Source organism: Mugil cephalus, chromosome 5, assembly GCF_022458985.1.
Source record: "Mugil cephalus isolate CIBA_MC_2020 chromosome 5, CIBA_Mcephalus_1.1, whole genome shotgun sequence".
NCBI lineage: Eukaryota > Metazoa > Chordata > Actinopteri > Mugiliformes > Mugilidae > Mugil > Mugil cephalus.
In genome coordinates, this window is record NC_061774.1 from 20,743,919 (window position 1) to 20,761,355 (window position 17,437).

At 40.5% G+C, this 17,437-nt stretch overlaps 1 protein-coding gene across 3 annotated transcripts in view; it reads right to left on the minus strand.

The window, feature by feature from the left end:
* The window catches only part of zgc:66433 (uncharacterized protein LOC321250 homolog), a 53,361-nt gene that overhangs the window by 20,076 nt on the left and 15,848 nt on the right, over nt 1-17,437 (minus strand). For 2 of the 3 annotated variants that reach the window (XM_047584784.1, XM_047584786.1), the window contains exon 2: nt 3,964-4,046. In XM_047584784.1, coding sequence (XP_047440740.1) covers nt 3,964-4,046 — 83 coding nt within the window. Of the gene's footprint in view, nt 1-3,963; nt 4,047-8,757; nt 8,980-17,437 lie in introns of those variants that run through there. The other variant, XM_047584785.1, reaches the window with a different exon arrangement.

Sequence of the window (17,437 nt, forward strand, 5' to 3'; positions counted from 1 at the left end):
CGGTGAACTCACTGTCATGTTTCAGAAACCAGTTTGAGATGATATGAGCTTTGTGACATGGTGCATTATCCTGCTGGAAGTAGCCGTCAGAAGATGGTCCACTGAGGTCATAAAGGGATGGACATGGTCAGTAACAATACTCAGGTAGGCGGTGGCCTGTAAACCATGCTCAGTTTGTAATAAGGGGCCCAAAGTGTGCCAAGAAAATAATCCCCACACTGTTACACCACCACCACCACCAGCCTGAACTGTTTATAAAAGGCAAGATGGATCCATGCTTTCATGTTGTTTACGCCAAATTCTGACCCTGACATCTGAATGTAGCAGCTGAAATCGGGACTCATCAGACCAGGCAACATTTTTCTGTTAACAAGCAATTGAATAGGTGTACCCAATAAAGTGGCTGGTGAGTGTGTGTGTGTGTGTGTGTGTGTGTGTGTGTGTGTGTGTATATATATATATATATATATATATATATATATATAAATCTGGATCTGTGACAATGACAGTTAAACTGCAGTCACAATGACTTTTTTTCTGATGCAGTAATGAGTTAAATGAGAATTAAAACCAAACATCCAATTTCTGCAGTGAAACGTTGGATGCATATTCCCCCTCTTTTGTCTGACACTACAAACTAAACTGCCCGCATTAGCTTGAGGAGCGTCCAGCAAGCTTTTTGATGGGGCTTATGAGGCCTTTCTCCACGGCCAAGAAGAAATATCAGGGGAAGCACCACCCGACACTGCCATTTATTGTGCTATTTTAGGCACAATGCACTATTAAGCTAAAGGTCTCCACTCAGAGACTTGGAAAAGGCCAGTGATTCAGCGGAAGGTCAGAGAAACTCTGTGGTCATTGTCGGGGTTAAGATACTGTAATTTCACAAAATGCGTGCTTTCAGTCACCAACATGACTAAAGACGTGGAGTAGGATCATGGGAATTTCGGCACGGTCTAAGGTCAACATCAGGGGGAACTGTGCTTACTCACTGAGAAGATGATGACCTTTGAAAGGGAAACAATGTCATAGGCAGGAAGGAGGAAGAGGAGAAAGCATTTTCATTTCTACTATATCAGCAGTGGAAAAATAAGCATATTTCTCATTTCTTTATTGGTTGTAGTTGGGGTGATGGAAAATTCATTCCCACACAACTCCACACAGAAAGGCCCGACCCAGAACCTTGTTGCTGTGAGGTACATGGCTCTATTTGTGATTTCAGTAATCCTTTTAGTTATTATTACTGACTGTCACGCTGTGTTCACACAACCAGCACAAAAAGCAAAAAGCTACAAGTCATTTTTTAATGTAAGCCGGATATGAAGCTATGGACAGATGTCCAATACTTGTGGCCCCGTGACAGAAATGATACGCTACTAATCAATGCTGCACTGGCTTCAACTTTTTGTCAGTGTCCTAAATCACATGTGCTCATTCCACCAGTTCATCTTTAGACAGTTCAGGACAACAACAACAATATGTACGTTTACATGCACATGAAAAAAAAACTAATTATTGCCTTAATCCGACTTTAACCGGACAACTTAAGTGCATGTAAACACATTACTCCGACTAAAATCAGAGTTCTCCTTATCCGATTAAGACACCCAGATAATGCGATTTTCTCCGCCATGTATACGCCTTAATTGGACTTTAACTGGACAACACGTGTGTGCATGCTCCACAACCGCTGCGCTGGAGTATGACCCCAGAACAAAAACATCCAAGGATACCAGTCGCAGAAGAAGAAGGTAAACAGAGCCGGTAGAAGAACACATTATGTATGAGATTAAAAAAGCTGGTTGTTGTTTTTAATGCTGGTCTGCCGCATGAACGACTCCAGTTGTTTATTATATGTCGTAACAGGTCAACCGGAAAGGGGGCCGTATTAATCCGTTGACAAGACACATATCGCCACCTAGTGTGGTGGAGGAGAACATGTTACCGTGTGTTCTTCGATTTTTTCCGCTGCACGTAAACTGAGACAAGGACCACATTCAGAAAGTCGAATTTCAAGTATAGCGTCTTCTCATGTGGTCCAACACGAATAAGAAAACATGTATGTGTTCTGTGCCATCACACCTGATATTTAATACTCATTAAAATCTGCAACAAACAAAGTAATTTCAAGTTTAGACCAAAACTAAAGCCTCAGCTTGAAACAGTATTTCTACAGAGTATGTTACGTTGATACTGCGTCCACAAGAATCCCAAAAGCTGCAGTTCCCACACCCACACAGACAACCCTCTGTCCTCTGAACGCATGTCTTGTTCCCATTCAAACTGGAGCATATGTGCTTCTGTCCATCTGTAAATATCTGTATAATGTGCGTGTTTGTGTGTTTGTGTGTGTGTGTGAACTGTAGTGAGAGATGATGATTTTCATTTCCTGACCCCAGCTGCAAGGAGATTTATATCAGTGAGGCTGACCTGATTGTCTTTGCTGGGAGTGTGTATCAAATCTTATTAGCTGATAGGATGCAGACATTCATGAGGGACCACGCAGCCAATTCTGACACTAATATCTGTTATTATATTAACCCTAAGAAGAAGGATTCTGAGCTTATAGCACATGAAGAATTTAAGAAGTCTGCATCAACACTCACCACTTTTATGCTAACATAAAAATGGTATTTATTCATTTATTTCACTGCCACTCTGGGTATGGTTTATACTTCTCTGAAAGATTTAAGCAGAGTCTATGTAGGAGCCTATGCAAGTGACAATCACACATAAGCCCGTAAGCATTTATACTTATATGCCAGAGTTTCTAAATCAGTCTGTAACTGTTCTCTAAATCCTCTCTAACCGGTCTCAGCTCTGGAACAGGGTAAAATTACTGTGTTCAGCCCAAATGAACCCAAATGAACTCAAGTGAGGAGGAACAACAACCCTGGATGTGAACCATGAGTTGCGTCAAGAACTTCGATCTGTTGAAGTTGTGGCTTTGATGGAGCAGGAGAGAGAAGGTGTCTGAGTAGATGGTGTGCAGATGCAGATGGAGGCAGAAGGAGGGAGACTTTTTCTGTACTCGTCCGGCCTCTGAGAGCCGTGGGCGAGGAAATGCATTTCGAACCAGTGACAGCTGTTGCGGTCTGCGTTACCACAATGTGTAGTTATATTTCTGGGGAGGTGCGCATGAGCCTCCAGCATAAGCTACCATTTAAGCTATGGAACTGTGCCACAGGTACGAGGCAGAAGCATAAATCTAGCTCTAGAACAAATATCCCAGAAGTAAGGCTACGCAGCTTTAATCATCCCTTGCATTGTTCAGCTATTTGTAGCTGTCAAAGAAGAAATAACTTTTGTATTTATAGAGACCCATATCTGATATAATAATCACAGGCAGAGGCAGTACAACCATATCCTACCTAGTAATCCTGTTTCCCCTTCATGATTAATAAACTTTACTTTTACATCCGTAGACCATAGACAGTACAAATATAGACAACGTATTGCTACTTCCTTGCACTGGCCAAATTGGCGCTATTTTCCCAGGTATACGGGCGGCGCCATCTCGTCTCCATGGCAGTCTCCATTATATAACTACTTAAAACAAAACTTTTTACACTTCAACATGCATCAGCGTTACATTAACTACCTAAAATGATGGAAACCATCATTAAAAAAGTTTTTTTTTTTTTTTTTTTACATGTATATACTAGCCAGTTACCAGGGGGAGCTCTACTTGCTTTGCCTTCACTTTTGGTGAGCCGTTCCACCCTCCATCTTTATACAGTCTATGCCGTAGACACACTGGTCATTGTCTTAAGGCCTATGAAGAACCTTCTGCACAGTGTAAATGGAATTTGCATCAAAATATGTAATAGAGCAACCACAGAAACTGAAATGTAGTAGGCACATGAAGAAAAGCTGTTCATACAAAATTCATAAAATTACACTTTAACACCATCTGCACGCTGGATGAGCATTTAATTTATACATGTAATCAACAACGATTACCTGAACACTCTTCCTGGACCTCAGCGGGCTCCTGATTGGTCGACACGTCTGGAGATCCCGATGCCATGGCAGCACGGTCGCTGCTGTGAGGGACACAGAGAGAGACGCAGAGATGATGAGCACAGCAGATCCTCATCACCAAGAAGAGATGATTTCCACAAAAAAAAAAGTTCAAGGTAAGGTCGGACACTTGGATCTGCAATGCGCCCATAAATAAAGAACGAAAATCGCGGAAAACAAATCCAAACTTTCGACTGTTCTCGCAGATCAAACGATCAGACAAAACCACATGTAATTATATTGTCATCAAAATCCTTCCTGCGGCTGTTTTAATCTGTAATAGTCTCCTTATTTGGCTCAGACGGCAGCCACCGCTTGCAATGTGGTCAGACTGGCGAGTGATTAAAGTCTTACTAGGGAGTTTCGGGACTGCCGGTGAAAATGACAAACACTGAAATCACAAAGAAATCAGGAAAAATAAATAAATAAATAAAAGTTCCTGAAGACATCGCTCTTAAAAACCTGTTACAGAACTCCTGAATGCATTAATGTTGACCCATTTATTTGTCCCTTAAAAGTCTAACATAAGCAGCATGTCTTCAGACGTGTGAAATGCGCTTCGCTTTGCCATTTAACCTTGTGTTTCAGGTCACGTCAGTCTCATCCAAATCCACTCTCCATCCTTCACCGCAATCCAAACAGACTCGGCGGAGGCATCTCAGCTATGCTTTCCAGTGTCCTGCTCCGCCGTCACTTTCTGTTAACTAAAATATTCACCTCTTACCAACAGTAGATGCCCGGCAACCTCGAAACACAAACTCAAACAGATGACATTATAAACTGGCATCCTATCACGGCTTTCACCGTGCAGCTGCATGTAGTCGCATTCTTGCTGCATATCGAGCATCTGCTGTATGAAACGTGTTCATTTAGAAATCGTCATCCGGTTTCTGTCAGTTTCTAATACTTTATTTTACTTGGTTTCTCTGAGCTGAGCCCTCTCCAGCACACAGGAAGTCTGAGGCCATGTGAGAGCGCGGCTCCAGCATGTTGAACCAGTAAACTGATCTCTCATACAGAGGCACCATTAACTCACCCAGTTCAACGTCACTCCCTATTCTAGTCTGGTGAAATCTAATTAGATATGCGCTGTGCTGCTGGATTTCCTGTGTAGTTTGTCAGAAAGCAGTGACATGTGTTTTTTTTTTTATCTCGCGTTAACAGCCTTCATGGAGGCCAGGTTGTTGGTCCGTCATCTGCACTAAACTCTCTTAAATACTGGATGTATCATCATTAAATAAAGACAAAGGGTGAATCCTGCCATCTGTGGATGTCCCAGGGCTTTTCCTCCAGAATAAGTTATTTATGGTTTTCAGAGAAAACAGAATAACAACAACAAATATCAAAGCCCAGATCACATAGATTATCCACTTACAAAACCCTGAAGCACACTAGGTTTCTTCTGGGTTTCTACAAAGGGATACTTGAATGCACTCACTCAGTACCATGACACCAATTGGACTTTAATTTAAGATGCTACTTAAATTAGTGCTTGTGGTGTCTGTAACCTAGTGAAATGTACAAACTGCGATTGGTACTCGAGATATAAAGGACGTGATTAGTCCCCTCATAGTTGGGTGTGGCCTTCAGCTGGGTATTAACCTGGCCATTGTGTATATACATATATTACAAGTGTCTCTTTGTAATATGAGCAAAATGTGAATATTTTGTCCTTGATTTGGGTTGAGATGAGCAACCATTTTCTTTTAATATATAAACAACTACTGGAAGCAGGTTTGGGTTCATCAGGACCAAAGCCACCAGACACCTGGACACCATTTTTCTTTTCCCCCTCAGGTCAACTCTCCCCTGAACAAACCCTCCCAGACCCAGATTCCGATTCCTGTCTTAGCTGTAGCCAAGTGGTTGCTAATAAGAAATATGTTAGCGAGCCAACAAGCTAAACTAAGACTGGGACCATGGTAAATATCACACGTGTGTCATCAGTCTTTTTTCCTTCACGATTTTCTACAAAGGACGACTCATATTATATCTAACAGATTAAAATATGTGAAAATTATACCTTATCTTGAACTTAGTAAAACTTAATAAAAGAGAACTTTTACTTAAAGGTGAAATGTAGATTTCTCTATTATTCTGCTCCCTCAAATACCCTTGAAATTATTACTCTTAATTATTTAAAATTAACATTTCATTCATGTTTTATGTTTCTCTTGTTTGCAGACTAAACTTAATTACTTAGATTTTGATAAAACTGAATGATAAACAACCATTTTAAAGACAAATTCATTTACTCGATAAGAACAACAGTTTTTAAGTAATTCATTTCGGCTCCAGGATATTTGTACCTTTCAACAACATAGAGTAAAACGCCGTCTCTAAGCACAGCACCTGTTGAATGTTTGACTCATATCTATATAGCACTTCATTTCACGCCTCATGTGACGCAGGGATTGACCCAAACCACGGACACGGTGTACTTAACTGGAAGCCGGCGGCTCTTAAAGTACTATGAACACAATCATAACAGCCATCGGGACACTTTATCAACAGACCCGTCTCCATGACAACCGCTCAGGAAAACGTTTCAGTGTGGGATTGTTTTGGGAAAATAATAAATCACAACATGTTTAGATACGATGGAGAAATTCTCGTTGAGTTTCGTTCAACACTAAGCCCATATTGTATTTGTTTTATGTTTTATTTTTTTATTTTTTTATGTATGCTATTGAACAGACTCTTTCTCTCCATTAAGGAAGCAGCTGGAGAACTTCACGTCGACTGTGTTTACAGTGAGTTGTGTATTATAGAAATAGACAGAACATTCCAGAGGGTTTGTCCGGGGGCCTTTTCGTCAGTATTAGCTCATCGGTCGCCAGTATCATCTTAACACCAGTCACAAGAATCATCGTTAGCAAAGTGCCACCTTTTCCCTGAACTATTTATCAGAACATTTTCCGTAATCAGAGGCATTTGCTTCAATTTAATCTTCTAAATACTGCATCACATGGCCACAAACACATACACGCTGCTGCTGTTTTTGTTGTTGTTGATGTTGTTGTTGTTATGAGGTGATCAAACGCTACAGCCAAGAGTTCACACGCTCACGCACATCAACTCAAGAAACTTAATAACATCTCTAGGAAATAGATACACAGACAGAAACAAACACAGGCATTCTTGTGTTGTCTATAAAGAGCCAGAAAGACTGGAAGCTGGGAACTCACCACATGATTGTTGTCGTACATCACTGAGTGGGATTAATGAAAACACCACGACAAATAGGCTGAGAAAAAAGTTACGGTATATTTACGAACAATACCTAAGCTGTAATTAAACAGATAGATGAAAAGATCGATGCAACCGTCACGTTTGGGTTATTACTGGTGACTACAAATGTTTTTTTTTTCTTTTTACTGTGCTCATGAGAAAAATCCCTTCTTGTGGTATTCACAACCTTGGAAGTGGAATTTTACAAGTCATGTTTTCAGAGACTACAGAGGCCATGAAAGTTACTTCTAGTCGGTGATTAATATGTTAATATGCTGTAATTCTGTCAATTTTGTGAGTGTAATTTTATATGTCTTACATGTATACATGAGGACAAAACTCATGTGTCCAGTGTCCTCATCTTTTTATTTATTTTGCATTTCCTATACAAAGTTAAGTTGTTAGCTTGCTAAACTGTTAGCTTTTGTGGCTTCCCCAAAAGAGACATTTTCATTCATTTCAGTAGATGTCACATCTTGAGCATCGAGCACTTCATGTATACAACCTCCGTGTTGCAAGTTTGGAGGCAGCAACAGAGCTGAGTTGAATCCAGGAGGTGGTTAGCTTAGATTAGCATCTGTAGGGGACCTAAGCAGCAAAGTGACACCTGCCACCACAGGTCCTTCATCCCAACTGTCCTCAGACTGCACAACACCAGCCTGAGTTAACTCACAACTGAGACTTGGCTTCGTTTTTATTTTTTTATGACACAAACTGTCTACATTTTATAATCTTAGCAATTATTTTATAGACCCCTTCACAGTTTGTAAACAATGTGACATTTTTATGAGGGGCGGGGCTAAACTGGATGCAACACATCTCAAACACTGTAGCCTGTAAACAGCGGTTAGCATATTTCAACGGGCTGTTTTGGCACGAATGGGCGAGGAAAACGCATATTTTAGAGGATATACTCATGCACACAGACCGTGAGTGTTATTTTAAAAAGTCAACTCTGACTGATGGAACTGTATTCACCGACCCCTACACTCTCACTCACTGGATGGACGATTTCACCAAATATTTTTCGGTGTTGTTTTTTTTTTTGTGTGTATTGTGTATATTCTTTCAATGTCTTATGTCTTATCAAGACACCAGAAAAAAAAGCTAGCCTGGTTCTCTCCAAATGTAAACAACACTGACAATGACACTGCCTCTGAAGCTCTCAAAGGAAAACCCATTATCCTGTGAGCTCATCTTAATCATAAACAAGACATATATATAAATATGGGGGTTTATGAGCAGTTGTGCAGTAAAACTATTAGCTAGTTAAGCTATATAAGCTACAGTAGGGTGATCAAATTTCCGCTCAAGCTCCAGAGACGTGCACGGATGTCAATGTGGGGCTTTTAGCAGCCGCTCTCTTTGTGACATTTTCTAGAAACTGCCCCTGAGCTTACTTCCTGCAGCTGTTTGATGGTCAACGCAAATAACTGTTTGTTCATATCACGGACAAGTGTTGACTTCAAGGTCTGAGGGTCAGGGGTCGTACTAGTGACTGACCTGCGCCCACTTCCAAAGCTGGCTCCCCAGGGTGACATCCTCCGCTTCATCTATGAGACGGACGGAGAGATGACGGAGGGGGGGAAGGAAGGAAACCAGAAAGACAGGGGTAGACGGATTTGCGAAGACAGAGAAAATTACAGATGTGAGAGGATGAGTAAGGAACACATAAATAAAGAGCGAGGGGGAGTAGGAGAACAGGGGAGAGGGACGAATACAAGGCGGGAAGGGGTCAGAGAGAGGGGCTGTGGGAAAGAGCGGCATGAAAGGAAAGAAAAGTCAGTTAGATAAACAGAAGAACATTAGGATGAAGACATAGACAAAAGAGAAAAAAACAGACGCACAGTAAACACACAGGCAGTAGTGAAGTGTGCGACCAAAGATGGTAAGAAGAACTTGGAGAAATTATTTTGTTTTCACATGAAATTTGATTCTAATAGAAAGAAACTAAATGAATCTAGTGGATCTGGACCCTATAGCCTTAAAATTCTCCAAATAATTTCAAACAACACTTCAATTATGTTAATATTCATATTTATGTTTAGAAAGAGCAGGCTTCATTAGCTCACTGATTTTAGACCTTACACTTTGTCAATTTTACAAAAAAAATCTGCACCATCAAGCTTGTTTTTCTTACCCATGCAACTTAATCAGGAATTTATATCATGGAAACATAGCAGTGTAGCTAACAAACCCTCTATAACTATATGCTTTACAAGTAAAATATAGAACCCTTCACAGTTTGTAAACAGTGTGACATTTTTTGAGGGGCGGGGCTTAGCTGGAGGCAAAAGATCTCAAACACTGTAGCCTGTAAACAGCAGTTGGCATATTTCAATGGACTGTTTAGACAAGAATGAACTAGGAAAACAAATATTTTAGAGAATATACTAATACGCTCATTCTCTGAGACCATGAGTGATATTTTAAAAAGTTGACTCTGACCCCTACACTCCCACTCACTCTCTCATTCACATGGACAATTTGACTGAAGGAGGACACAGAGGGGTCGGAGTCTGGTCAGTCTTTATCAAGTGAAGCCTCTCCAACAAAGATAAAGACTAAAAGTAAGTGGAACCACTGTGGAGGGTAGGGTTAGGGTTATCAAATGCAACTTCTGCTTGGACATCCCTGAAACATACAACTAATGTTGCTTTAGCTTACGGTTAGCATTAGCATGTATCAAGAATCCTCCAAATGATGATTAACTTAACACCATTTCAGTCACAATTTAGTCTAACCCATAACTCATGATTATGCATTAGATATTAGTCTGGTCTGACATCAAACATGCGCCGCAAACCGAGAGTTGTTGATGATTGTTTCACTACAAAGCTTTCTTTTAATCGCGTTCAACCAAAATTGTCTACGACTGGCAGTAGCTGGTAAAACAGCTGGTATGCGATAAAACTTTGAATCAGTGTTTTTTCCCCCCACAATACAGCAAGTCATATTTTTATGACTGACGGTGACAGTGTTCACCCCAAGCTTCCTTCTGTTTTGTCGCCAGCTACCGTTATGTCGTCAGTGTGACGTAGCCATGAAAGGATCTATGCTTAAACTTGTCTCGAAGAGCTTCAGATTGATTCATATTTTTATTTTCTGATTCTTTAAGACTGCGATAAAAATAAAACCTCTATTTGTCCCACAATGGTGAAATTGTAGTTTGCAACAGCTACATAGGGGCAGAAAAATAAAAAGAATAAAGAGAGGACTGTATAAAAGATAAATAATAAGATGAAATAGAATAGAATAAGCAATAAGTATTGGCATAACCTAGTTGTATTACAACTCATCTGTGGGTTCACACGGTTGGCATAAAATTAAGATAACAACACAATTTCTCAGTACGTTTTACTTATATAATTAAAATACAAAGAATATGAAGTCGGGTTCGATATGAGAAAAACATCCTGAAATGGTGGCATGTTTAATTTATACTATTACAACACTATCCTGAAAACTGTTTGCAATACTTTCAACACTCATATGTGTAAGTAACACAGAATAGCAACACCCCCTCAGCCAATGTTAGACATTTTATAGCATAGTTGTAACATAAACATCCAGTCACACCAACAAGGGTGTGAAGCTAATAAATCTACAGTCAGCTCCTGAAATAGTAAAATTATATTTCACAGTCACAGCAGCGTTTGCAAAACATAACATACGGGTTACATCATTTTGTAGAACTCTATAAAAGACGCACCACAACAGCCATCTAAAGGGATTCATCACTTCTCCGCTGCCCATTGTAAGCGCTGCTTTCTTTCAGCCCACTTATACTTTACATACTTTTTTCCACTTCGTAGTGCTTATTTCAGATGCTAATCCTAGTGCAGCGTTTCTTTGCAAGCAGAGTAAACACTCAAGCACCTTATTGGCTTTATTTGGAAGTTGACTAGTGTGTACATGAGAGAGAATGAGTCTGTATGTGTGTGTGTATGTGTGTGTGTGTATCGGGCCCATTACATAATAATGGATTAGCACGTAAAGGTATTCAGACCAGTCGGGGGATTGCCTTTATTAGACAGCTGAAATAACCTCATTAACGCCCACATGCAGCAAGCACACACACACAAACAGTGAGTGTAGCATAACTGTCTGTACTAAACAAAGCTAACATACACACAAACAAGTTTCCACACACTTCAGTATCTTTCCATTCGAGTGAGTCAGTTAAGACTTGTTCAGTCGACTTGCACAGAACAACGTTTATACCGTACATCGCAAACCCATCAATGCTAGACTGAACGTTGTCCAGGTCTTTATCTGCGAACTCTGGTGAGAAACTGATTTCTGTGAAAAATGATTGCAGAGGACAGCGAATGCTGGCACTAGATGCGAACAGTGAGCTCCTCTGTCAGTGATGACTGTAACTTAACTCTGTGCACGGGGTTTCTGTCATTCTGACGCAAAGCAAATCCAATCTTGTTCAGGCTTAATGCTTCAATGTGACCAGTGTTACTAGAGTCATTGCACCACAGGCTTATGGTGCTGACTAATTGGCTACTATCACCGCTGACGAGCAGATGCCTGACATGAGAACGACGCTCCCCCACTGGTACGGGTTGACTCTAAGCAGAGCATTTTGAGTGTTTACATTCAGTACATTTACATGCACGTGAAAAAAAAAAAAAAAAAAACGAATTATTGCCTTAATCTGACTTCAACTGGACAACTTAAGTACATGTAAACACATTACTCTGACTAAAATCAGAGTTCCCCTTATGCGATTAAGACACCCAGATAATGCGATTGCAAATCGCTTTTCTCCGACATGTATACACTTAATCGGACTTTAACTGGACAACACGTGTGGGCAGCCTCCACAACCGCTGTGTATGACCTCAGAACAAAAACATCCAAGAAAGCCAGTCGCAGAAGAAAAAGGTAAACACAGCTGGTAGAAGAACCATATATAGAGTGCACATCACATACAAGATTAAAAAAGCTGAACTATTATTCACTTAGTTGTTGTTTGAAATGCCGGTCTCCCACATGAACAGTTCTTGTTTATTATATGACGTAATAGATCAACCGGACACATATTGCCCCCTAGTATGGAGGAAGAGGACATGTTCCCATCAGTTATTCGATTTTCTCCATTGCATGTAAAGCATAGCTTGATTAAGCTGTGCATGTAAACACACTGACTTATCTTGCCTTTATGTTGAAATAGTTTTAAATTCCCAGCCTCACCACTAGAAGCTGCTACGTCATACACCGTGGTCCTTTAATCCGGGTAATAAAGTGTACACAGCCTTTCATCAGTCTAACGGGGATAACCTAATCCAGAAACATAGTGTAGTAATAGGACAAAACAAATCCACTCCACTTGAGTCTTAATTGTTCTGTACCTCCAACTAAACCAAGCTAATATCAACGTAATTACATTACAACAGCTATTAGGGACTGAGGAGTAAAGGGCTTAAAATGTCTCGGCAAGAGAGACGGAAGCTTAGCAAACTGTATAATGTATGGGAGAAATCTCTTACCGCTTGTAGGTAAAAGACTATTGAAATCCGGCGTCTATCGGTACAACTGCGTCTAGTTTGAGAAATCTTGTAACCGTCTCCTCTTTTGGCCAGTGTGATTAAATTATAGTGACCATTTTCCATTAGGCTTAAACGGAACAAACCCTTTAGTTATGTGGCGGTACAGAGTAAAAGCAGAGCAAAGTCATATGAAGGCTGTTAGAGCCGAGTTAACAGTGTTTAATGAATGAAAGATCTGTTTTCTGCCCTCTCCTGAAATAGGTCTGTTCATTCACAGCCGGTTTTAAGAATTTAGTTGTTCATGCTGCATTTTTGGACAAAAGCAAAATGCTGTGATGGTTCCTGGGTTCCCGTGGTGTTCTGTTGTTGTAGGAGATGGACTGAAGACCTATTTTTAGCTGCTTAGCCAGCACAGAACTAAAAGAAAGAAAGAAAGAAAAAACAACACATATTCCCCATACTATATTTGAGACACAAAGCAAGGTTGAGATGAGAGGCTGAGCAGAGGAAGTTGGCCACGGTAATGTGATGTTAGTGGGTCTAAGGGAAGCCAAAAAGCCTCCAATTTCCAGAGAGAAAGAGGGAGATGAAGAAATGAGTCCAGACAGGATAGCAAGGGAGGAGAAGGATTTGCCAGCTGCAATGAAAAACTTGGCTGAATCCGGGATGAACCACTGTGTACAGAACTGCAGAAGGACATGTTGTATATACAGACATAAGCATTCATGGTGTGTACACAACATAAGGTATGCGCCATATGTCCTGTGGCGGCGTACATTTAACCAGCTTCCGAACGCCATTGCATGTTCGAAGCCACCTGAGATTTTGTTGGCGTGGAGCAGGAGCACACATGCACTGCAGAGAATTACGACATTTCAGATTCAAATCAGGCTAATAACCTTGGCCAAGTCTCATTCCCCGTCTCAGATTGTCTCTCTCCCCCCTCTTTATCCCTCTTTTTTTTTTTTTTCTCCTGTGCACATGCAGCGAATCACACTGGAATTAGCATACCGATGGCATCCACTTTGACAAAGTGCTCATCAGAACTCCTTCATTAGCCAAACCTCCCTTTTGCAGCAAATGAAGCGCAATTACGAGGTCAAACCAGCTTTTTATCACGAACAGCTGGGGTAAATTTCATCAAAAATATAAAGAGTTTAGCGATGCATTCCAGGACTGGAGCTAAAGTGGGATTAAATGCATTTGTTTTACAGTCGACTATGTGTTCATAAAGACTTGTTACTCTGGTCTGCACTAAATATTGTGATCTCATATAAACGTTATGTTAATGACTCCTAGGACACAACTATAAACCAACATAGGAAGTAAATCACAGTGTAAAAATGAGGCTGCTGCACATCTTAAACGATAAAATGTGCTTTGGATCAGATCCAGAATGAAAACCGTCATCCAGACGTCAAACGCTAGTTTTGCCTCCTGAATCAGTCTTGCAATCATAGTCCTAAAGCACGGGTCTTCAACAGGGGGTCCGTGACCCCTAGGGGGTCAGCAGAGGCACCGAAGGGGGTCGCAAAATCTTTGGTTGATTAGACATTTTTTATGCATTTTGTTTTTTAATTTTCTCTCCAAAATTTTAATTCATTTAAATACACATTAATATGAATCCAGCATATTTTAGTAAAGGGATGAGGGATAGCATAACACTGAATGCAAAATGATAATAATAATTCATATTTATAAATAGCACTAGGCCCGACTTTAATATAGAACATACCTAATAGGGGTCCCTACTTAATTTCTCTATAAGTTTGAGAGGAGACCCCCTTCTCCTAAAACACTGTATTGACAAAGACCAGACGATTGTTCATACTAACTAGACGTCTGTTTCAATTAAAAATATGAATGATACAACACTTAACTCAAAGTGTGGATCAAAGAGTGGATCCACAAAGGTAGGACCTCTTTTTTTTTTCCACATTTGAAGTGTGACTGGCACTCAATGCATCCTCCATCTTCTGCTATGGTTTAACGGCACTTACCTTCCATCAAGTGCATTTCAGATAACGTTTATTGACATTTATCAATTTAGCTCCAAAGCCAGACCATTGAGATTTCATTAAACTGGTATTCTTCCACTCATATGGAGACAACGAATAACCTCTGCACACAACTGGAAAGTCCTACGACCTATCAGAGCCATGTTATTGGAAACAAGTACAACTCTAGGGAGCTCAGATGAGTGATAGTGATGACTACATCAGGCCGGCTTTCAGGCTACCGCAGCAAAAAAAGAAAAGAAAAGAAAAAAGGAGAGTCAAATAAATGGAAGTTTAAGATTTGCAGCAAAAAGGTGGCAGCCAAAGAGAAATGGATTGTTAATCAAAATTATTTGTATGACAAATACTGGTCAACAAAAAGTCTTTTTACACTTATGTCAGGTGGGCAGTCTACTTGTTGTTCTGCAAGCAGGATAAAGCAGCAGAGGTATCAGGGGTTCAAGGAATAGATGGTATGCATTGACGTCACTGCTGTCTGGGGCCACGCCCCCTTGAGTGGCAAAAACATGGTGAAGTTTATCAGTAAATACAGCGAGACCAGGAAAAATATGGATTATCAGATCAAATTAAGGACAATTGGACTCGACAGTGATCCATGGATTTGGAAAAGTGTATTAGCCTCAGCTTCAGTTAGTTTAACTTAGTTTTATCATTTAATTTCAGTTATGATAAATGTACCTAAAAAAAAAGATGCTAACGCTAAGAGCTTTACCGAGAAATAACGTTAGCCATCTGACTGGACGTTAAAATGATGAAGAGAAGTGATCGCAAATATTCCGTTTATTGTTTTATTGTTTTATTGTTTTTTATTGTTGGAACTGAAATAGTTACTGGCCTTAACTACGCCAAAACAACAACATCGACAAACTCATCTGACAGCCCTGCAGAACGAAACTTAAGAAGTAACTTAATGTATGACTTCATCAAAAAATACCGCATTAATTAATATTACCTGACTCTAAATATGAACCACAACACCAGGTTTCGGTGCCTGGATTCCAGTTGTTTTTTCAGTAATGCAGCGATCCATTGACATTTCTCTTCTCTTTGGCAGTCGGAGATATCTGTAAAAATCTATCTCCATGACTGCTTTTCAAATCTGTTGGTACAGTCATTCGCAAAACAGCTGGTCACCTATTTTGAAGGTGAATTCATTTCACAATTTAAAGCCTGTGATTCAAACTAATGCTGCTAATCTCCATGATCAACCGTCGCTGTTTGCCACTCAGTGGCCGTAACCACGGAGACTTCCGCTGGCTGTGACGTCACGTGAATACCCTCTATAGTAGCTATTCCTGGATCTGGATCACTGTGATGAACCACTGAGCACAAGGTCCGGTCTGGCTTTTTAATCTTGTCACATGTCCTCTCTCTCCACGTTATTTAATAAAACATTAATGGGGAACAGCATGTGAAGCAGGCGGGCGTCTTTTCACGATAAACATCTTTCACTCACCCATTTATCTCTCCCCAGATGTTAAAAAGCTTTTACTAGACTTTTGTTATTGTCGGACCCATCTCTATTACTTGAAGGAGCTCAATTTGAGCCGGAGGGCCTTAAAAGGATATGAGAAATATATAATAAATGAAGCCAGATAACACAGCTCTACGCCAACATTTCTTTACTCCACACTCCCCTCCGTCCTCTGCACATTCTTTTTTACCTCCTGCCTCATTTTCTCACCATCCCTCCTTTTCCTCTTTGTCTGCCTCTTGCCCAGCTGCACAAACCTAGCTGGAACGTGGCCTTCAGAACCACGGTATTTCCTCTTGACCCGTTCAACTATTCCATGCCTGCATGGTCAGCATGAGACGGTGACCAAGGAGGAAATTATTCATTACATTTCACTCGTGAACAATGTTACTGTAATTTCCCCATGCGATACATTGCAAAACAAGAATTCCTGAGAAACTTTTCAAAGTTGTTATTTTCTTTTAGAATATATTGCACTACACAGAGGCTTACTTATGTCGGTTTTGGCCTCTCCTCACAAAATACCTTCTGTGGTTGAGGACTGGCTGGCTGAGGCTAGCAGTATCATTGCTGCTAAAGCCATAGTTTCCAGCTGGAATACCAAGTGTCGTGAAAGCTAGCTGGAGCTAACAGGCTAAGACCAGCGCTGCACAAAAAGTGTCTTTCAACTGTATTTGGATCGGTTTCGAGCACATTGCTTCATTTCTAAATACTGAAAAAGATACCTAAAAGCAGTGGTGTGTTTTCCCTCGCCTGCTGTGGGTTGTTTATACATCGGAAACATGACTACAGCTAAAATATTCAACCCACGTTACCCTGACACACCAACCTTGGAATTCCCAGCATTAAGCATTAAGCATTCACGCAGTCATAATCTTATCTCATTTGGCATTATTATATGTCAGTGAACTACAATGACCTTTATCGTAAAGTATGATGGAGCGCACATGCTCCGTGTTTTTTTTTTGGAGAGACCTGGGCCTCGAAAAGTCCACCTCCCGGTACCGCTGAGGAATTCAGACAATCTGTGCAAATCGCTGATAAAAATGTAGTTTGTTTCGAGTTGAACTTGTGCCAAGTTAAACCTGCAATCAACAAAGAGGAGAATGGGAAACACCACACGACAAAGGAAAGTGAAGTGTTTGCACGGAGCCGCAAAGTGTGTGAAACTAAACCAGATTCCTATTTGT